Here is a 21,249-nt window from a genome sequence, read left to right on the forward strand (position 1 = left end):
ATTATTATCATTATTATTGATTGTTGATCGTTGATCGTTGATTGAGTGTTAGTTGAGTACTGGTAAATGATAATGAAGTATCTTACAATTGCTGCTACAGTATATCAATTTGATCTAGATCTGGTCTGGTGGTGTATCCAACTAGTATACCTTGAATAGGGAGGATATGTACTGGGATACGATATGTGCGTACCAAGTAAACAGGATAGAAAAGGTATTTTGTTGCATTTTGGAATATTATCTATCTATTTATCTAGACTAGATACATAGCCAATGAGTCTTCAAACTAGCTAATCAATAATATATCATATTCATTCTCGTTTCCATTTCATTTCATTCTGGCCGTGATAACGCGTAGAGAGAAAAAAATAAGAAGATAGAAAATCCAATCTGTAGATGTAAGGGAAAGGACATGACTCGACATGCCAAAACGTTTATCCAACAAAGCCAACAAGGATAAAGCAAGATCAAACCAATAGTAGTAGTCCACGAGCCTATCCAGTATTCCATTGGTTGCCCATTCAATCCAATTGCCATTCTCCAATTGGGAGCCAGGTCGGTGTTTCAAGTGTCAGAATCCTCAGATATAGAACATAGAATCCTTGACATTCGCATGAATCCTGACACTGGCATCATCAACCAGCGCATCCGCCCCCCCACTCCCCGTAACAATACTCCCCGACGGGGTCGGATCAAACGCCGAGCTGAGATAGCATCTCGCGCGCGTGCAGACCAGATCCGCGTAGTAAGCCGGCGGGCAGATGCTGACTGCTTTGGTCGCGCGCCCGAACAGGTAGCACAGACGGTGGGTCAGGCCTTCCAGGATGTCGGCCGTGTTCTGGTTCGGAGGCGAGGGCTTCTGGCGCAGGAAGATCTCGTCCCAGACGGTGTAGTAGTGCGCGGGCCGGGCGGTGCCCTTCAGCGCTGTGTGTGCCTGCAAGAAGAAGTCCCAGTTGCGGGCTTCGGTCACGCCGCGGTCGACGACGGTGCCGTTGCTGGGGTTGCCGGAGCGGTCGGCGGTTGGGTCGCTCGTGGGGTAGAAGCGCGTGTGGTGGCGCTTGCCGACCACGACGATGGAGATTCGGGGGAGTTGCTTCGCTGTGTCGGTTGCTGGGTAGGTCTCTTTGCAGGCGGCTTTGAGGAGGGGCAGTTCCTTTTCGACGACTGTGTCGTATTGGCCTTCGGAGACGCCGTCGCGGTATACGATGATGTTCTCCGGGAGTTGGTTCTTGTGGCCTCGTTGCCAGCGATGGAGGTGCGCTTTGAGCATCGCGTTGAGGTCCTCGACCATCTCGTTGCGCTTCTCGCGCTGCACGCGGATTTCGGCGGGCCATTGGCCGAGGAGGGCGTCAACGGAGGCGACCATACCGGCGACGCTGGGGGCGTTGTCGGAGGAGCCGGGCGAGGGGTGCGTCACGTCGATGCCGACGAGCATGGTCTTGCCCTCGCCGATGAGACCGAGGTCGGACGCGCGCAGGACCTGGTTGTTGCCGCCGAGCTTCAGGTTGAATTTGAGACCGACGTTGGCGAAGTACTGGTCGTCGCACTTGGCGAATTTATCGGCCAGGACGTTGATGTTGCGCACGCCGTGCTTGATGTCGCAGGTCTGCTTGATGCAGTTGTAAAGTCCCGTGTCCACGGAGGGGAGGATGGTGAGGATGACCTGCGGGCGGTGGACGGCGATGAGTCTCGCGATTGCGCTGTCTACCACCGCTTCGTAGTTCATTTCGTTGACCTCGACGCGACTTCCGGGTTTGTAAGGCGCTGAGATCACGCCCACTTCGTTGAGCTTGTCTGTGAATCTCTTCAGCGGTCCATCCAGTGCCGCGGGGCTGTCGAAGAAGGGCCGGCGTCCCTCAAAGTCGACCACGAGATAGGTCCAGCTGGTCATCTTGCTGGGAGTGGAAAATCGGATCGACCGCATGTTCCAGCTGCCAAAGTTCGGTCTGACTTGCTTCTGGCCCGACTTCTCGTCCTTGTAGTAGATGTTGGGTACCGGGAGCACTCGTCCGGGCACGGTTATCAGCTTTGGATCCGGCTGGACGCCGAATTCCTGGAGGGTCTGATTGGGGGGAGCCCCGAGGCCTAGGATACCTGTGCCGTTTGTCGCGATCGACTGGGCATTCTGTGGCGGGGGGCGAACCGCGAAGTTCAGCATGCCCCTGGTCTGGTTGGGGGTCAACTTGGTTTTGGCGGGCTGGCCGGCTACAACCTCGCAGGCTTCGACGGGCAGATAGCTAGGGTTCTCCCTTGTCCCCACATTAACAACTGGCATTCTGGGATCGGCAGTCATGTTGTATTCTTAAATCGACCCGTCAGCACTTTCACGGGCGAGTCTTGGGTCCAAAGAGATACTTACGCTGTCGGAAGAAATCCGCCACGGTGACATACTTCCCAGCTGGTGCGGGGCCTGCCTTAGCAGCCTTTTTACCCTTACCACCCTGCTTGGCAGACGGCTGGCCGGGTGCATCCAGAAAGAATTGAACATCTTTGGGACCGGCTCCGTGGCGGTCTACCTTGGGGCGGTTGGGCAGCCCGGAACCATCAGCTTTGGTGGCCGGGCCTACAATGGTCTTGAACCGTGGGATAATCTCTCCACGTTTATTTTTCCTCTGAATGTGCGTCACTCTGACTCTGAGCTTGCTTAGGAAACGCCTCAACTCGTTGATATCACGCGAGCGCGTTTGCTGGAAGCTGCCGATGACTGCTGCCAGCGGGCCTTCCTGGTAACAGGCGACGTACTTGACCTGGACGTTGACCAGTAGACGCGAAGTTGCAGCCCGAGCACTCACGACGTATCCTCTAAACACTTCGAGCCCAGCACCCAGGTCCCATTTCTCCCGGCCAGGCCCGCGGAGAGCAAAATGCTTGTTCGCGCCCACGGAGCCCACGTCCGGGTTTGTCTTGGCATGATAGCCCAAGAGGATGTTCATAGCCTGTATGACTTCCTGTTTAGACTCGAACAAGGCGCCCGCATTGGTCGAGGTCAAGTAGTTTAGCAAGTCAGACGGGCTGAGGCTGCCAGTGAACTGGACCTTAACACGGTAAATCTTCGGTTCTTCCGCGTAGTCGTCGTCGTGCTCATCCTTGTAGCGTACGTCATAATCACGGGAAGTGTCCTCGCTGTCGAGGATTTTGAGTCTCGATACCAGGGTGGACCGATGATCCGTGACGATGTGGCTGCGGTGTTCTAAGAAATGCTCCTCCAGCAGCAGGCTAATGATCTGGCGGGCCTTTCTCCCCGCCGGGGGGTTCTTGGTGGCCGAGTTGCCCAAGATGTTCACATTGTAGCGAAACAGTTGGTTTCCCACCGACTTCAGATCCAGATAATTGGCAAACAGCGTAACCGCCTGTCCCTGGGTACCGTAGGCCGGGCGCTCAGGGAAGCCAGGCTCTCTCTTCTTAGCCGCCAAGGCAGTGACCACGGCGTTTTCGGTCTTTTGGACCTCAGCGCTTGGAGCAACGACCCCTCCTTCCGGACTAATAATCAACAATCAACAGGGCTCAGACGAGCTGGAGACAATCGACCCGATCATGATGTGTGGTGGAGGGAAAGGAAGAGCGTACGAATAGATGCGTGGACCTTGATCAAAGCCACCACGGCCACCACGGCCTCCGCCTCCCCCACGTCCCCCGCGTCCTCGATCACCAAAATTTCCTCTGCCCCGACCTCCACGATCGCCAAAGTCACCTCTTCCACGGCCTCCTCTATCGCCAAAATCACCTCTGCCGCGTCCTCGACCGCGATTATCGCCGGGTGGGCCCGACTGACGGAAGGGAATATCCACCGTTGAGCCACGGCCGCCGCCTCGGGCACCCGCACCCCCCGGACCACCTCCACGACCCCGGTCGCCGCCTCTACCACGTCCCCTCGGAGCGGACATGATAGATGATGCAGGAAGTTTATGGATAATGGGCACTCGACTGGTTTATGTTAAGAATGGAAGTGGAATGGAAATGCAGGATGTCAAGAGAAGGGAGATGGAAAGATGAAAGAGGGAAAGAAAGAAGCAAGGAAGAAGGAGAAGGCAAAGAAATAAAAAAGCAGCAGAGCGACAGAGTGGGTATGCAGGAAGGAGTGAATTGGACTGCTGTAGATCGCCCCCCAGTGGACAAACAGACAAACAGACAAAAGACCGTGGCAGTGACAGGAGGATTCGTGGTGGTCATGCATGGTCACTCTCCAATCCTATCGCTGAACCCCCCACGAAGAACAGGGATGGGGGATATGGATGGTCCAATGGATACCCTAGTTGGAGAGAACCAGACAATGCCAGTCTATGAATTGCTTTGTGTTGCTTGGTTCACCCGAGGTATATTGATCCATGACATGTCCATTTGATCTCCTACTATAATATCAACCGGATACTTTTTCAGTTGCATGTATGTAGCTACCCCAGCCCATGTCTTCAAGTCGAGTATGTACGTATTGGGCCGAAATCATATGCCCACTAAGTACTGTAGCCAGGGGAACTTCTACTGGGCTTAGTTCGACGCTGGTTCAAACCTACCACTAAATAAGCTCTGATACACCGGAGGTTTATATTGATCTACTAACAGTAGATAGCGGTACCTACTGTGCCCTACTACAACAGATCAATCCCTAACCAATCATTCGCACCGGTACCCAGGGAGATACAACCGGGACAAGTTAGATTAGGACCCGTAGCATCTCAGACCAGTAAGACCACTACATTCTCGATCCACAACGGGTGCCAGTGGGGTTTGATAAGAAAGAAAAAAAAATCCAACCAACAAAAAAAGAATTAGGACGACAGCTGCAGGATTCGAACCTGCGCTCACGAATGAACGGGATGACAGATATGGTATATAGCAGTCCCGCGCCTTAACCACTCGGCCAAACTGTCCTTATTTATATACTGCTGATTATCAGCTATACATCACTGCTACGTGGGAGATGTAACCTCAGTTGCATTTGGTTCTGTTGGATACTGCTTTGCCGCAACGGTAGGATCTTGGCGTGGTTAGTTGTGTCCTCCTGTCCTCCTATCTCATCTGCTCATCTGCTCGTTTCTTGTTGGTAGGTTTGATAATTCGGGGTAGTTGGGGCTATGACTCATTGTTGGAGCTCCCATGGAATCTGATCCTTGCTTGTTTTTGTGGTAGGTAGGGCCTTGGACTGCTTGACTGCGCACTGGAGGAACTATATATTTCTTTACCCTCGATGTCGCGTCCACACATGCCAGAAGTAGTCTACACCAACCACAGTACAGATTGAATCAGAAGCAAGTGGCTAAAAAAGACAAAAACCAATAAAAAAATTAACTCAACGTATATGAGAAGACAACCATCACAGAGCTCAAATAGCCCGCTGCAATGGCATGTCGTCGCTGGCTCTTTGGAAAATGTAGAAATCATGGCTCAACCCAACCTTGGTAGTAATTGTACACATCCATATATAACACTGAATTCAATTCGATATCGACCTCGACCTCGCAGGTAACTCGCACACAAGACAATTAGAAGAAGCGGAAGCTTGATGTCCTTGGTACCTGGAAAGCCCGGTCTCGTGGCGATGGCTCCGCTCGTGAACCGGATGGCGGAATTTTCCACCAAGAAAGTTCCACAAGATCAAGCTCCATCCTAATAACTACCATGACAGGGGAATATAGCACCGAGAAATCAACGCCCGTGATTGGATGGAGAAGAATTTATGAGTGGTCTACTTAGTAGAAATCGACTACTTTCTGTCAGAATAAAGACAGAGGATACCACAGGCTGGTCGTCTATCTCTAAGGAGCCGTATTAGTCAACCAATTGACAGTTTGGCCGAGTGGTTAAGGCGCGGGACTGCTATGTATCTCATCTGCTATCCCGTTCATTCGTGAGCGCAGGTTCGAATCCTGCAGCTGTCGGATCTTTTTTTTTTTTGCCCTTCCCGAGCCTAGACATATTGCCTGAGGCTACAATTGTTGGCTCACCAGAGCTTAATTGCGTCGCCGATAAGAGGGCCAGACAAAGAGACCGTAACCTGTCTCCTCTTCCCCTCGATCCTCCATTAGAAATATTCTTCCACCCGCATCCATCTCCTTCGTCCTCGCGATCGTGCTACTCAGGCTCAAGAGACGTTCTTGCCCATATCTGCCGGCCTGTCAATCTGCACGAGGTTACATACGGCAGACTCACGAATGCTTGCTCGCCCCTCCATATCCGACCAAGCCATTATTTCCCCTTTGCTGCTTTATATTTACCCCACGTCCGGGGTCAGGTCCGAAGCGAATAGCGGATAATCGTATACGAGGCCTTTGATTTCATCGCGCCTCGACCTCAAGCTCCCCGCTCAGCCTGTTGCGCGGACTACAGCCACCTCCCAACCACTCGCTCCGAATCACCGCCCCCGCACCCCTGGTACTCTCGAATTGTCCCTCGACGCCTCGTCGATAGAGTCGCAACTACCGCATGGTGAGCGCTGGATCCACGCGCACCCGGAAACATATCTGTGACGGAGACGCTCTCGCCTTGTCCGAATATAAGTGACCCGATACCGACTGCCGTACGTGGCTAGGATTGAAGATATCGGTGCGGTTCAGCCTCTCACAGCCATAAACAGAGCTACGGTGTTTCTTGAAAGATCAATATTGCTTGGGGCAACTGTCGTGGGTCTGTAGGGTGTGATATTGCGCCGTGTCCGTGCGATCGCCCCCGGAGCTCCTCCTCAATACAAGCGCAGTGACTTTCCAAGCCGAAAGAATGTCACCCACTCCACCATCCACTACATCCTCCAGCGCTGGCGCATTCTCCCCCGAAGGACACTATAGGGTGGTTCGAAAGAGGAATAGAGTGCCTCTTTCCTGCGGACCTTGTCGCCAAAGAAAGTAAGATGCTCCCCCCGCACTCTGCACATGTCCAACGTTTGACGATTGTCTGACGCTGTGGGTTTTAGGCTGAAATGCAACCGCTCTAACCCGTGTGAAAACTGCGTCAAGCGGGGCGATGCCCCGTCATGTAGCTACGCTCAACCGAATACCCGAAAGAAGAACGTGTCGCAACAGAATAGCTCGAGCTCTCCAGATGACATGCAGAACCGGATCGACCGATTGGAGGGCTTGGTGTTGTCGTTGATGACCAACGGATCTCAATCAGCGGGCCCCGCGGCAGCTGTGTCCGCTATCTCGGGCAGCGGTAGCAGTATCGGCTCCGCCCAGAATGGGTCGGATTTGAAACTGGAAGACGAGATTCCCGACGCAGAGGAAAGCGATACCGAACAAGTCACCAAGTCTTTTGGCATCATGAAAGTCGACAACCACAACAAGTCTTATTACGTCAGCGAGGCGCACTGGGCGTCGGTTCTAAGCGATGTGAGACTTAGGATTGCCGAATGCGTGGGATCCCAGACTGACTATGGTTATAGATTGCGGAAGTGCGAAACTATTTCAGCACCCATAAAAAGCAGTACGAGGAACAAGCGGAAAGGCTCGATGCCACTCGACTTCCAACCGATGTTCCCGGCTCTGCTTTACTTTTTGGCGCCACGAAGCCCGCCAGCCGCGCAGAGATAATGTCCTCGTTCCCCTCAAAATACACGACAGATATGTTAGTTGCGCGATATTTCAATAGCTACGACCCTTGCACTTGTAAGTTGGATTGCGCTCGCTTGTCGTGTCCTTTCACCATGCTAACCTCCAATCCAGTAATTCTTCATGGCCCTACTTTTCAGGCGCAGGTACGCAACAACCTGGACCGTTTGCAATAGAAGTGGCGCTGACCGTTTTAGTACAATAAACACTGGGAAGACCCGTCACAGACATGTATCGTTTGGCTTGGCATGCTATTGTCAATCATGCGATTAGCCATGCTCTCGTATCATCGCGAAGAGGACGAGCCGCCGGAGTTCCGGGGCAAGTCTCTGGACATGGCAGGCACGTTCCGGAATCTCATGGCGCAATGTTTGACCCTGGCAGATTATACCAAACCGTGGCCATACTTGATCGAAGCCCTGATGTTCCACCTCCATGGGGACTTCTCCCAGACCAGAGAGGCGGATGTGTCTGTCTGGGTGCTCGTTGGCGTGGTCGCGAGGCTAGCCATGAGGATGGGTTATCACCGGGACTCAAAGATGTTTCCCAATATCACACCGTTCCAAGGGGAGATGCGGCGGCGCGTCTGGACATTGGTACGGGTGTGTGACTTGCTGTTCTCTTTCCAAGTCGGCTTGCCCGGCATGCTCCGCACGTCCGATAGTGACACCGAGATTCCCCAAAACCTATACGACGACGACTTCGAGGAGGACTGCAAGGCACTTCCGGCCTCGCGCCCACCCAGCGAACCCACCCCGATCTCCTATCTCATTACAAAATCGCGTCTAGTATACGTGTTCGGCCGAGTCACCGAGCACATTTCTTCCCTTGAAAGTGGATCCTATGATAAAGTGATGGAGATCGACGCGGAGCTCCGCCGAGCAAGAGACATGATTCCCGAGCATTTGATGCTCCGTCCGATGGAAGAATCCCAGCTTGACCCAGCAAATCTCATCATGTCTCGATACTCCGTAGGTTTCTCGACCCTTGACTGCTATTCTATCTAACGCAACTTCCCCTTTTCAGATAATGAGCATATACCACAGAGCGCAGTGCGTGCTCCACAGGCCATACCTTGTTCGCGCGCGCGAGAATCCCCGCTTCACCTACTCCCGAAGAACATGCATCGACTCCGCCATGGAACTATTGCGCTTCCAGTCCATATTCCATACCGAAATGGGCCCCACAGGTCGCTTGCGGGCTCTCCGAAACGGAGTCACCTCATTCTCTTCGACTGATTTCCTACTTGCCGCCACCATCGTTGCTCTCGATCTTTACCACGGCGATCGATTACAAGCCGGGGGTCGAGCCTCCGGCGACACCTGTGCATGGGGCCGAGAACGTCGAGACGAAATGATGGCAGCGCTGCAGCGCTCCAAGGACATTTGGCATGAAAGCCGCGAACAGACCATGGAGGCTTTCAAAGCAGCGGGGGCTCTCGAAGTGATGCTAGCCCGGCTGAACATGGGATTCACCGATAGCAGTAATGGAAAGGCGCCAGCCTTTGAGCCGCAGGACGAGAAGCAAAACGCTGCTATCACGTTAGGCCTACTGAGTAGTGGGATGAGCCCCATGAACACAGCGCCCCCGGGCTTCAGCGACGCATCAGTGAAAATGACCGACGCGCCGCTGGCAGCACAGGGTTCCTTCGGCGCCCCCGCCGACTTGGGAGGTGCCCCCTCACCCTTTGGCAGCATGTTTGGCCAGATGCCTGACATGGAGCTCAATCTGGATTGGGTATGATTTCTTCATCCCGTACCGATTTATCGAGAGATTAAATTGACTGACGGTATTCAGGACGCCTGGGACACATACATGCAAAACCCGGCGCTCGACTTCTCAGGCCAATGGTGGCCGGGGCTGGACGCGCAACAACAACAGCTGCAACAGCAGCAGGCGCAAGCGGGTGTGTCTCCGTCCCCAGTCCCAGCGCAGATTACTCCTGGTGTGGGGGACCGGATCCGCCCCCTCGCCCGTCACTCCAACCTCTTCTTTCTCGATAGCAATAACTACGGTAACGGTCCCCCGATGCCGGGGTCTTACAATAACGGCTCTCCACAGCAGCCGAATCAGGGGGCTCCTGGCCAGGGTGCTCCATGAGTCCGTTTCCTTTATTAGTTGGTGTGAAGAGGGTGGATAACGAATTTTGAAAGACCCTACGATGTCGATGTCTTGTTCTTGAGCATATTACGATTTACTTGGTACATTACCCTCCTATGATGATATTGTCAGCCTGTATTTGGCGATTTGATGTGGTTTTGCTTTTCTTATCCCGGCCTGGAGGCTACCCACCTCCTGCAGAATGTATTATTATAATCAATACCCACCAGCAAGATTGTGGCATATCGTAAAAGTTGAAAGTATGGTATATTCCCAATGAGTGGCCTTATCAGACACCATGCCATAGTCACGTGACCTTATCGGAAAGCCGATTGGCTCTTTTTCCTGGTCTCGAAAAACATCGGAGGGAAAATCCCGTTTCAGCTCTACAATCTTGTCACTTTCAATCGGCTGTTGCATTTCCGATTCAACATGTAAGGCGCAGAAAGAAATAAGCCTACATGGCGACCTGAATAACAACAGTGCGCTGACTTATTCCCTGCCTAGGCATTCCATCCGACAGGCCGCATGCCGTCTGCTGGCCTCGCCGGCTTCAGCGCCGGTGCGATCAACGTGGACCAGGAGCAGCACCAGCGCCGTCCACCACACGACTCGCTTCGCTGTACTTCGACAAACGAACCCCTCCATAATCCAGAGCCGATGGAATAGCCAGGACGCGCAACGGCCGGCGGCGCAGCCGCAGTCTACCACTCCTCTCCCCGATAGCAACGAAGACTCTACCGCGCGACAAGCGGAGGATGCGCCCAAGCCTACTACCGCAGAGACGCATCACGAGATCCAACCCGAAAAGAAACCCCGGGACGAACTAGACCCGCGAGACCGCTCTTCCTCCGGCGACCCATACTTCGATGCGGTGAGCTTCGAGGCGTCCCACGAGGATGAAACCCTCGACGACGAAGTGTACCCGCGGAATTCGCGACACATGGAGATGTTCCGCAAGCTGAAGAGGATGACGGAGCCGAAGGAGACGGTGTTTGTGGGGAATATCTTTTTTGACGTTACGGCGGAGGATGTACAGCAGCGGATGCAGAAGTTTGGGGTTGTGGAGCAGGTTTATATTGTTCGTGATAATCGGGGGATTAGCAAGGGGTGGGTATTTTCTTTTCTTACTTGCGTGATTCTGGGGAAATGCTAACGGTGTTGATAGATTCGGCTACGTCCAGTTTGATACCGTCGAGGCCGCCGCCCGCGCTATCCAAGGCATGCACTTGAAGGTCTTTGAGGGCCGGCGTGCGACGGTCGAGTTCGCGCAGAACAACGTCAACACTCATATGGGGATCCGGAATCCGTCGAGAACGCTGTATCTCGGCAATGTGCCGTTCGACGTGACGGATAAGGACCTCGGCGAGCTCTTCGAGGGTATTGCCAACGTGGTGGACGTGAGAGTCGCCATTGATCGCAGGACAGGTTTGGCGAAGGGCTTCGCGCATGCCGACTTTCTTGATATTGAGAGCGCTAAGGTTGGGCTGGAATTGTTGCGCCAGAGACGGCCGCATGGGCGGCGGTTGCGCGTGGACTTTAGCCATAGTAGCCGGTTGGCGAATACGGTGGATAAGTAAGTGTGACTTTGATAGAGTGAAGTATGATATTGGGATGTATAATAGATCATGTATACTATCTAGAATGGTTCTCAGTATTTAGTATAGTAACATCCTGGTTACTATGTCTCTCCTGTAAAGATATCTAGAATGATATGGACATCATGTGATCCAGAGATCGGTGTAATACGAATACTGAGCGTCACATTGGCCGGTCGGAGTGTGGTAACAGTGGGTACGATATAGTAGTCTTTGAATACTCCAGTAAGTAGAATCATCATGTGAATTGACCATGGTCTATTATTAAGACTGGATTCTTCACTTCCGACTGACTACTCTCCCATCATCCGTACAACTTCGGCCCTTCCCTTGCTAATTCCCCACTTCTTCCTTCTCCTCCCCATCGCCATCGTCCTATTAAGTGATTAACCCCCTAATTCGGTTGTTTCCTCTCCCTGCGGTTCACCGAATCCCGCACGTCTGATCTCATCGCCCCGTCTTAGCCTGTCTTAAACCCACTCTAGTCCACTAAGCTCTTGGTCGCTCACATGGCCCCATCGGCTTTTTTATCTTTATCCTCTTCTTCTTCTCTTTTCTCTCATATGGGCTTTGAGAACTAAGCATCTCCCCACTGTCGACCTCTGTCGACCTCTGTCAACCATCTGGGTTAACAACATCCGTTGTCGAGCTGGATTCTAGCCCTCCCCCCGTTCCACTTTCTTCCCGACCTAAGCTGGCGTCGACTCCGCCTCTCCGCCTTTCTTATCTGGCACTTCGCGGCTCCCCCCCCCCCAACTAATCTGACAAGGTACTACTACTGTTGACCACGACACCCACCTTGAATTCCCAATCTGGTTGTCTTCTTTCGTTCACTTATTCCTGTCATTTGAATACTCCCACACCCGGTGGAGATGGGGAATTCGCAGACCAAAGAATCCAGATCGTCTCTTCCTCACTCGAATCGCCGAAGCTACGGAGGCCACGGAAGGTCGCCCTACGATGACCGGCATCATGCGGAAGCGTCCCGATTGACGCGTGGCAGTCGCCCCGATCTCTCCATTCTGGGAATAACTGGGAGCCACGAAAGGGATGTGGCCTCCCTCGAGCATCGTCGCGAGACGAAACAACAGCGCGAAGCCCGACGCCTGGAGAAAGAACGGGTCGCCCGGCTCAAGGAACGGGCGCGTAGCATGCGAGATGAACATGTCGATGGGGGCTATCTCGTTACGCAGGGCGTTTACACGGGGGCCGAGGACTTTAGTAAAGCGGTCGTCCGACAGTTGATGGTGAGTGGATTTGCCACACGTTCTCGTTATACTCCTTGCTGATTTATTGTCTCGTGCAGATTGAACGACGCCTTGCCCCGTTTTGGCGGGGTCTGAACGACTTCTCCGATTCATGGACCGAGCATCAGCTGATGGCCGCCGCGCGGGGCCTTCCCATCCCTGCCCCTGACGAGATCCCCCCGGAGCTGGAGTATCGGAATCCACCAAGGGTCACAGAGGATACCAAGGAGTCGTCCGATCCAAGGTCCATTCAACATCTGACGGTCCCGATCACGTCGAGGTCGCAATCCGATGGCTCGGATGTGTCCCAGTCCTCCACGCCGGCGCAGTCGCTGCCGTCCACCTCCCCGATCTCCCAGGGCACGTCCAGTTCGCCTCTCTTCCGGACGCGGGCAAAAACCCTCGCCTCCCTGACGACATCGAGAAACGCCAACGTGGCCGACCCCGGCCCGCGAGAGATGCAGCTCCCGCACGACCCCTTCGTCAATGGCCAGCCCATGGAGGCCTACCTTTACAAAGCGGCGTCCGAGTGCCCGATCTGTTTCCTATACTACCCCCCTTACTTGAACCGCACGCGGTGCTGCGACCAGCCCATCTGCTCCGAGTGTTTCGTGCAGATCAAACGACCCGAGCCCCACCCCCCAGAGCATGGTGATGCAGATCCGAATGCCCCAGCCCCAGCTACAACGTCCGAGGCGGCGCCTCCCGACAACCAGGACGGTCAGCTCGTATCAGAGCCTGCCGCCTGCCCGTTTTGCGTCCAGCCGGAATTCGGGGTGACGTACATGACGCCGCCGTTCCGCCGGGGATTGACCTACCCCGCCGACCCGGGGTCTCGCCTCAACCTCGCCTCGCCCGTCTCGTCCACATCCTCCCTGTCCTCGGGAAATGTCGCCAGCTTCACGGGTCGCCGGCGCGCAACGTCGTTGTCGGCCGCGGACCCGGCGGTGATCACAACCGACCGGATCCGACCGGACTGGGCCCAGAAGTTGGCCAACGCTCGCGCGCACGCGGCGCGACGGTCCGCCGCGGCCACTGCTCTGCACACGGCGGCCTACATGATGAACAGCAACCCCTCCGCAAGCGAATCGCGCAATTTCGGCATCGGCAGAAGGGGCGTCATGCGACGGTCCGGGGCGCCGGAAGGCCAAGGCAGCCCCGGTCGGGGCTCGCCGGCCTTGCAAGCGCTGGCCTTCTTGACGGATCGCCGCGGGGCCGGCAACGAGACCGATTCGGCCGAGGAAGGTGGCGGCACGCCCGCGCGCAGTGGCTCGCGACGGACGCGGGTGGATGATCTGGAGGACATGATGATGATGGAGGCGATTCGGTTGAGTCTGGCCAGCGAAGAGGAGCGGCGCAAACGCGAGGACAAGGAAGCCAAGAAAGAGGCCAAGAAGCGGGAGAAGGAGGCCAAGAAGGCGGAGAAGATGGCCCGGAAGTCGGGACTCTACAGCAGCAACGCTAGCCGCTCCACCCTGGATGTCCCGACGGGACTGGGGCGGGTAGTCAGCAGCTCGTCCTCTGTAACGGGGGAGGATACCACCGCCGGGAGCAAGGGTAAAGAGGTTGATCGCGCGAGCCCTTCCGCCCCCGGCGCGGCGGGCCCCGCAGACACCTCTCCGCCACCTGGCCGCGAATCGGCCCGACCGTCGCACCTGCGACATGTCTCGAGCGCGTCGTCGTCCTTCTCCTCGGTGGTGGACTCCATGGCGGAGGACCACCCGGGACCGTTCCCGCCGGTCGAGGGGACCAGTTCGTCGAACGAGCCCATGTTCAACTTTCGCAGTCTGGCTGAGGTTATTGGCGATGATGACGACAAGCCCGAGTCGACCGAACACGTCGAAGATACGTCGTCGCAAGCACACCTCTTGGGCTCCCCCCCGGGCCCCACGTCCGCCGACCACCCCGCATCCCACGGCCCGGTGGTCCCAGGGTCTACCAGTTTGGGAGAAGACGATGTGAGCCTGCCCGAGCATCGGGACTGCCTGAAACCGCAGGAACTGGAGACGCGATCGGTGGAGATTCATAATCCGCCCGGGAATGCACAGACTTGACCTTTTTATTTACCCTTTCCTTTCTTATTTACTTTACTTCCCTCCATTCTCTCACGACTGCGTATCAATGGAAAAGCGATGGTGATGCACAGGGTTTTTTTTTCATTTATCATTTTTTCTTTTCTTTTCTTTCTCATTTTCTTTTTTACTTCTATCACTTGTTGATTTCATTCCCCTCGGGGTTCGGATATGGTATATGCTGACTGGTTGACTGATTGCATTATGAGGGTAGGAGTCTCGTTTGTTTATATACATTAGTTGCATAGAATCCATTATTCTCACGCTTGCGTATTTTTTGAATTTTATTATTGAAATTTGAGAATGATTATGTAAATGTAGAGCCTATTTTTCTCATTTGAGCACAATGGGAGCAATCTCCCTCTGTTTTGATATCAGCTACTGGATATATGAGGGTCATCAATTGCATGCATCATTGCGGCTGACTGTTGAAGGAACGACTACCCACTCTTTCTTAGGAAAATCCTCATTAATCCAATCGAGATGAGCCCCTCGCTCCCCCTCCCTGCTCTGCTCAATCTGAAAAATAAAATAAAAATCGAAGATTGAAATGATGACAGGGCGTGGCGCAGCCCGTCCAAATTAAATCCATTCAACGCGTCTGAAGGGTTTCGGATCTGGTTTCAGCCACGCGGTGGTGTCTCCACCCCGCTCCGATCCTGGATGGTATCCAATGGATCGATGGACTGGATTGAGTGATTGGAGGGGGAGGAGGCTTTTGATTGTTACCTAGTTGGCCAAGTCTCCACCGATGTAAATTATGCAATGCAGCAGGGAATGGGGAGATTTCGCATTGTTCTGTTTGGATTATATTGATTGATGTTGTCTACTCCATGGATGGGGGGATGATGAGGGCAGGGGAGATCACGTGGGTTGATACAGTGCATTATCAAGAGTGACAGACTAAGAGTGACAGACTTGCCTACAGTAGCACTCCATGTCTGACCTCATTCCTGAGAAAACTGGGAAAGTTCAGCCCGTGGGGATCCCATTGGGTGAGGAAAAGCAGGAACTAGAGCTGACTAGCGAGGAGTGGACTCTACTTCTTGTATGTTGATCATTATTTACAGGCTGTATCGAGTCGCTGTGTGGTTTGATTTGACGGTCCTTTCTTTTCTTTTTCTTTTTTTTTTTCGGGTCTACTGATTTCTCGATCGATCGGTATCCCTCTAACCAGTTTGAGAACTGACTAGAGGAAGTAGTGAGCGGTGACGGTGACGAGGGTGTGATGGATTGGATCGGTCTCGTTTGGAGAGCTTCGTGCATGGGACCAATCTGACTGGGACAACAAATCATTCTTAATTTCTAGTTTAGTAGCAGCAGTCAACTAGTAACATATAGGATAATATCAACAAAATAGAGGAGATCAAAATAAATAATCAAAGTCAATAATTGTGTAGGAAAGGTACATAAGTCAGTCCAGCTCCATCCATGGTTCCATCGCCCCGTTTTTAGTATCTTGTTTGGCTTGTTACAGGTTTAATTGATTTTTCTCTCTCTTCTCTTCTCATCTCTCGTCTTACTCTCTCACTTTCTTCTTGCAATTCCTCTTCTCTCTCTCTCTCTCTCTCTCGTCTCTCACCCTCTGCCTCTGAATTGTCAACTCAACTTCCAACTCCTACTTCATCGCTTCTGACGATCCGGATCGCTGATCATTCCGTGTCCCCACTCTGTCATATCTCTATCTTCTCTTATCCTCATTGATAGTCAACAAAAGAAGAGAGAAAATGGCCATCCGCGATAAAGAAAAAGAAAACCGCCCTCGCGGCCTCCGCATGCCCTCCCTCTCCGCCATCAAATTCAAAAAGACCAATCACCAAAGCCCCCCGGACTCTCCGCCCACCGAGCTCCCCCCAGAGATCTCTCTCTTCCCGGCCTATCCCGCGCGCACCGACTCCGTGCCCGTTCGTCCTCCCAGACCGCACGAGAAGGAGCTGCCGCCGAATCCATTGCCTTTGCTTCCTCCGTTTCCTGCTGCGTCGGCCAGTTCGTCGTCTGGATATCGCGATCAGGGCCCGCCGCTTCCGCCGCTGCCCCCGCAGGATCGGGATCTCTCCCCGCGGAATTTGTCCCCTGCTGCGTCACCGCCGAGTTCTATGCCGGGGTTTGCGGCGAATTCGCATGCCAACTTTTCGCCTACCTCGCCTCCCAATCACACTGGCTTCTCTCCGTCAAACCGCTTTGACTCCTCCCCCAGCTCGCCCCCCAGTCATGCCGGCTTCTCCCCCAACTCTCCCCCCAACCGCACCGACTCCGCCCCCGTCAAGCGCGTCCCCAGCATCCCCCGCGTGCCTGTCCCAAAATCCGAAAAACCTCCGCTGCCCGTGCAACGACCAACCCCACCCTCCAGCATAAATCACGACATCGACGAGCCACCGCGCAGACAGCCCAGCGCCGCAGAGCAACAACACCAACATCAACAGCAAGAGGAAGAAGAGGAAGAAGAGGAAGACCCCCTCGAAGACTTCATCCCAGACCCCGAAGTAGACCGGGTGCACCCCCACCCCGAACACGAGCACGAGAACGAGCCCGACCTCGACGGCCCCGGCAGCGCCATCGAAGAAGCCTCCAGCGAGGAAAACAACGGCCCCTGGACGCCCCCAGACTTCGAACCCGTCGCGGCTCCCCTAAACAAGCTCCACTATGTCTGCTACCAGGACCACCGCGCGATGCCCCCCGCCGCAAACCGCTGGCACGCACTGCCCTGCATGACCTGTCAGAAGTTCGACCGGGAGGTCCGCCATCGCTGCGTGTTCTGCTGCTTGCGGATTTGCGTGGGTTGTTATCAGACGCTGCAGAAGAGTCCGAATCGCTCGTTGGAGGTGTTGATGGATTCTTTGGGCGAGTCCTGAACCTGAACCATAGGATTCTCGCTACTTTTTCCTGGGTTTTAATTATTTCTTCGATTTTGCGTTTTTTTCTTTACCGGCTTGCATTGCTTGTTTGATGTGCAATGGATATCCCATTCTGTATTATGCTTATCTCGGACGGTCACCTTATGATTTTATTTGCTAATTTTCGTGTTTCATCATCATTTCTCTTCTTTATCATTCCGATTACTCTTCTATTCTTTACCTTTTATTGTCTATTGTTTACCTTCATGCACATATCAATAAGAGCTGAGAAGATTCTATCTGCTAGGATGGACTATCTATCCCACGTTGACCATGTTTTGTACATATTTCCACCCCCTTCTTTTTCATTCCATTTCTTTTTTATTATTATCAGTATTGTCTACAGCAGCCTGTATGCAGCCCTCCAAACAAAACAAAATCTCGATATGATCGCTTTATCTTTATCAGTTCATATATCTACCTATTTTTCTGTAAACATATGTGAATAGGCAGATACCATTCTTGCAACAGCATTACCCACGTGGTCAAAAAGTCGGTTAGATTTAGTTGGTTAGACCTGTAGTACCGTGCAGCCTGGATGGAAATAAATAGTATCTGCCCATGTGGGACATGACGCAGCTTGCATGCATGCTGGGGTGGTCAGATGATGACCATGATAGATAGATAGATAGATAGATAGATAGATGTGCGATGTTGGGTACTTTATTCAATGTACGTGTATATGTACATGTACGTACATACATGTGTGTGTTTATATTTAGATACATGAATCTAGATGGAATGAACGTATGGGGTTAGTACCCTGAGATTTGAACCTGATTGATTGGATGCTTGAATGAATGATTGAATGATTGTATGGTATATACATTTTGTACCCCATCCCTGCGAAATAAAACAACCACAACCTGCATAAAACACAAAAAAAAAGGGACAATAAGAAAGGGAAAGCAAGAGAATATAAATGTAAAAAAGGAGAAGAAAAATCACCGCTGTCCCTTCCGCAACCTCTTCTCCCTCTCGTAAGCATTCGCCTCGCGACCCTCCTCGTTCTGCACCTCCGCCACAAGCCGCTTGTACTTGCGCTCGTACTCGGAGTCGCGCTCCTTCTTCTCCCGGAGCTGCTCGCGCGCCACGAAGTTGGCGTCCTTGCGCAACTCGCGCATCGCGCCCTTCTTCTCGCGCTTGTACTCCGCCTTGACTTTGTTGAGCTCCGCGCGCTCGCGGTTCGGGTCGTAGTGCTTGTCGGGGTTGAAGGACTCTTCGAATTTGGGGATCGCGGATTTGATGGCGAGGGGTTTGTGGTGGTGGAGTTCGAGGGGGCGGCGGTGGAGGTGGGCTTGGGAGAGGTGTGTGGATACCTTGGTGAGGGTGGCTTGGAGGGTGGTCTTGGAGAGCTTGGCGGGCCAGGTTTTCACTAGGTGGGTGAGCACTGCGTGCGCGGGGGTGAAGATCTCGGTGAAGGCGGACTTGTCGGACCAGAGGTCGGATGCTGCATCGAGGAGCTTGACGAGCGTGGTGATTAAAGAGAGCTTGAGCTCTTCTTCTGCTCCTGCGGCGGGCCCCGTGATGTCCCAGAATTGGAGCGTTCGGGGGGCGATGGACTTCGTGGCTTTCAATCTGAGAGACACCTCGGGGCTGCGTGTTGGGAAAGCCCCGAGACTGGTTGTCGGTTCCTTAGGGCAGAGATGACACAAAGCGTTCAGGACGTAATTGATGAATTCGGGCATGTACCGCTTCGAGATCTCCTGGTATTGCAGGAAGAGACTGGCGGCGTAGGTGCCTGTGGAGATCTCAGCCAGCGTGTTCACGGTGCTTTGTCCCAAATACCGGGCAAGCGTTAGGTGCGCCGGTGTCGCAATGGCGTGGAAGTGGTCTGAGGTGGGAAAGATGACGAAAACCCCGGTCAAGATAACCAGATCGCCGCGAAGCGGGTTGAGCGGTCGTTCCGCGGACATCTGGCGGAGATGGCGTCTGAACGCCTGCGACACTTCCTCAGGATGCGATTTGGCAAGAGAGTGAACGTGGCGGAGGATATTCTCGAGGACCGCAAACGGCGGATGTTCCGGTTGATTAGCCATATATGCAACGTGTTCGACGAGGATCGCAGAGAATCGGCCCAGTTTCGATTTATTGGCACTGGCAAGACGAGGGTGGTGCAAAGCTCGAATTCTCTGGACCACAGTAGGCAGATCGTCAACGGCCACATTTTTGATTATGTTGAGGAACTCCTCATGGTCGCTGGGGCAGGGATAGGTGTATGCGAGTCCATCAGCGGCGATTTGCACTCCGTCAGCTGTAGCAGCAGACTCGCCCTCTGGGATAGTGAGGCCGTTGATGTGCTCGTCCTCCTGTGCGTCTTCTTCCTCGCCCTCGGAATCCTCTATAAAGGATGCCTCATCATCGCTGCCATTAAGCGACAAATCGACATCAGACCGTGTCTCCACCAGATCGTCATCGATGATAAAATCATCTTCATCCTCAACCGCAAGTTCGGGGCGTGAGGTAGTCTGATCCGCGGACATTTGGAAACCAAATGCTTTCGCATCGTCAAATTCCGATTCGTTGTCAGAATCCCCCATATCATCAACATCGCTTCCGTCTTCTTTCGCACTCTCTTCATCCTCACTCGATTCCTCACCCCGCATTCTTCGCAGGCGGTCCTCTTCCAATTTCTTCAATCGCTGAGCCTCCTCTTCAATCTTCTCCTCTTCGGTCTTCGTGCGATCGGTGGGCTTAGACCGTTGTTCGAAAGTCATCTGCCTCAAGCGTTGATCGTATTCTTTCTCGGTATCCTTTCCAGGGCCTCCTTCAATCCAGGCCGCACGCTCCGGGTTCATCGCCCCCAAGTCGTCTTTTGGAGGCTCGAGCTTTGGCGGAGGCTTCACACCTCTCAGCATACCGAACAAGTCAGGAAGCTCCTTATCGAGTTCCTCCCGCAGATCATCGTCGTCCTCTTTGGCTTGTTGTCGTTCCAATTTGTGAAACTTTGACTTGGCGATCACCTCCTTCATGACTTCATGCTTTGACTTCTTCCGCTCCGGCAGCTCTTCCTCCTCCTCGCCCTCCCCATCTGCAGCGCCGCCCATATCATCCTCGTCCTCGAATACTCGCTTCCTCTTGTGGGGAATTTCCGAGTCCGAATCCTCTTCATCCAGGCCCGCGTCCTTGTCGCTGTAATCTTCCAGGTTCACGCCATCCAAAGAAAGAGACTGCCCTTTGTGGGTAAGTTGAAATTCCTCGTCGTCGTCATCCTCCTCCAGATTGAACATTGATTCTTTCCGCAATCGTCGTTCACTTTCTCGGGCAAATCGTTCGGCAGCTCTCTCCTCGGGCGTCATGGTCGGATCGTTTTCACCAATACGGCGATCGACAACACCGCCCACCTTGTTCTTGCGGTTCATTTCCCGAAGCAGTGTCTCGCGTCTCTACATCGAGCCGAATCGTCAGTAATCTAGATCTTACATAAAGAAGCGTCCTGTTGGAAACTCACCCTCACTTCACCCAGCGACTTTGTGACACCGGGTCTATGGTTCTTGTCGGCGGATTTTGAACCCCCATCTCGCGTGGTCACGTCGAATTTAGACCGCGAGGCCGTAGTCTTGATCTCAAACGGATTGAAGCGGTCACGAATAGCCTCCAAGGCGGCATTGCGGCGGATTCGTTCCTGCCCGCCGGCGCCGGATTTCGCATTCTCACGTTTTTGCTTTTTCGACTTCTGCGGCGCGACGACTCCGCTGTCACGCAGCGAGGTCTTGAGCTGCTTTAATTGTGAAGGCGGCATTTTTCGGTGCGTGGGAAGGACGAGCCAAAGAAAGCGACGCTTGTCGGGTCTCCGAAAT

The 21,249-nt window shown here is 53.6% G+C and overlaps 6 protein-coding genes and 2 non-coding genes across 8 annotated transcripts; 5 read left to right on the top strand and 3 right to left on the bottom strand.

Moving 5' to 3' along the window:
• Positions 1-221: 221 nt before the first annotated feature.
• Positions 222-4,363, bottom strand: BDW47DRAFT_40721 (putative RNA interference and gene silencing protein (Qde2)). Its single transcript, XM_024818946.1, has 3 exons — positions 3,568-4,363; positions 2,360-3,480; positions 222-2,301 (listed from the first exon to the last, which is right to left on the bottom strand). Exons 1-3 carry the CDS (start codon positions 3,882-3,884, stop codon positions 581-583), a joined length of 3,159 nt encoding a protein of 1,052 aa, XP_024671196.1. The 5' UTR covers positions 3,885-4,363; the 3' UTR covers positions 222-580.
• Positions 4,364-4,772: 409 nt separating this feature from the next.
• On the bottom strand, positions 4,773-4,868 carry BDW47DRAFT_t93. The gene has a single exon. It is a non-coding gene; the product is annotated as a tRNA-Ser (tRNA).
• Positions 4,869-5,780: 912 nt separating this feature from the next.
• On the top strand, positions 5,781-5,876 carry BDW47DRAFT_t92. The gene has a single exon. It is a non-coding gene; the product is annotated as a tRNA-Ser (tRNA).
• Positions 5,877-6,478: 602 nt separating this feature from the next.
• Positions 6,479-9,695, top strand: BDW47DRAFT_40732 (putative C6 transcription factor). The gene is made up of 7 exons (XM_024818947.1): positions 6,479-6,836; positions 6,905-7,319; positions 7,373-7,595; positions 7,653-7,684; positions 7,736-8,509; positions 8,565-9,275; positions 9,336-9,695. Exons 1-7 carry the CDS (start codon positions 6,712-6,714, stop codon positions 9,636-9,638), a joined length of 2,583 nt encoding a protein of 860 aa, XP_024671197.1. The 5' UTR covers positions 6,479-6,711; the 3' UTR covers positions 9,639-9,695.
• A 344-nt stretch (positions 9,696-10,039) lies between these two features.
• On the top strand, positions 10,040-11,319 carry BDW47DRAFT_107543 (nucleic acid-binding protein). The gene is made up of 3 exons (XM_024813039.1): positions 10,040-10,072; positions 10,146-10,748; positions 10,807-11,319. Coding segments are annotated over exons 1-3 (1,017 nt in total). The 5' UTR covers positions 10,040-10,070; the 3' UTR covers positions 11,219-11,319.
• A 789-nt stretch (positions 11,320-12,108) lies between these two features.
• Positions 12,109-14,537, top strand: sip5 (Sip5p; the record flags this gene model as incomplete). The annotated part of the gene is made up of 2 exons (XM_024815183.1): positions 12,109-12,483; positions 12,543-14,537. 2 exons carry the CDS (start codon positions 12,109-12,111, stop codon positions 14,535-14,537), a joined length of 2,370 nt encoding a protein of 789 aa, XP_024671199.1.
• A 1,427-nt stretch (positions 14,538-15,964) lies between these two features.
• Positions 15,965-18,047, top strand: BDW47DRAFT_107547 (uncharacterized protein). The gene is made up of 2 exons (XM_024813040.1): positions 15,965-17,842; positions 17,907-18,047. Exon 1 carries the CDS (start codon positions 16,283-16,285, stop codon positions 17,405-17,407), a length of 1,125 nt encoding a protein of 374 aa, XP_024671200.1. The 5' UTR covers positions 15,965-16,282; the 3' UTR covers positions 17,408-17,842; positions 17,907-18,047.
• A 188-nt stretch (positions 18,048-18,235) lies between these two features.
• Positions 18,236-21,237, bottom strand: BDW47DRAFT_40774 (snoRNA-binding rRNA-processing protein NOP14). The gene is made up of 2 exons (XM_024818948.1): positions 20,901-21,237; positions 18,236-20,835 (listed from the first exon to the last, which is right to left on the bottom strand). Exons 1-2 carry the CDS (start codon positions 21,189-21,191, stop codon positions 18,394-18,396), a joined length of 2,733 nt encoding a protein of 910 aa, XP_024671201.1. The 5' UTR covers positions 21,192-21,237; the 3' UTR covers positions 18,236-18,393.
• Positions 21,238-21,249: the final 12 nt, after the last annotated feature.

Source organism: Aspergillus candidus (genome assembly GCF_002847045.1).
Source record: "Aspergillus candidus strain CBS 102.13 unplaced genomic scaffold BDW47scaffold_29, whole genome shotgun sequence".
Lineage (NCBI taxonomy): Eukaryota > Fungi > Ascomycota > Eurotiomycetes > Eurotiales > Aspergillaceae > Aspergillus > Aspergillus candidus.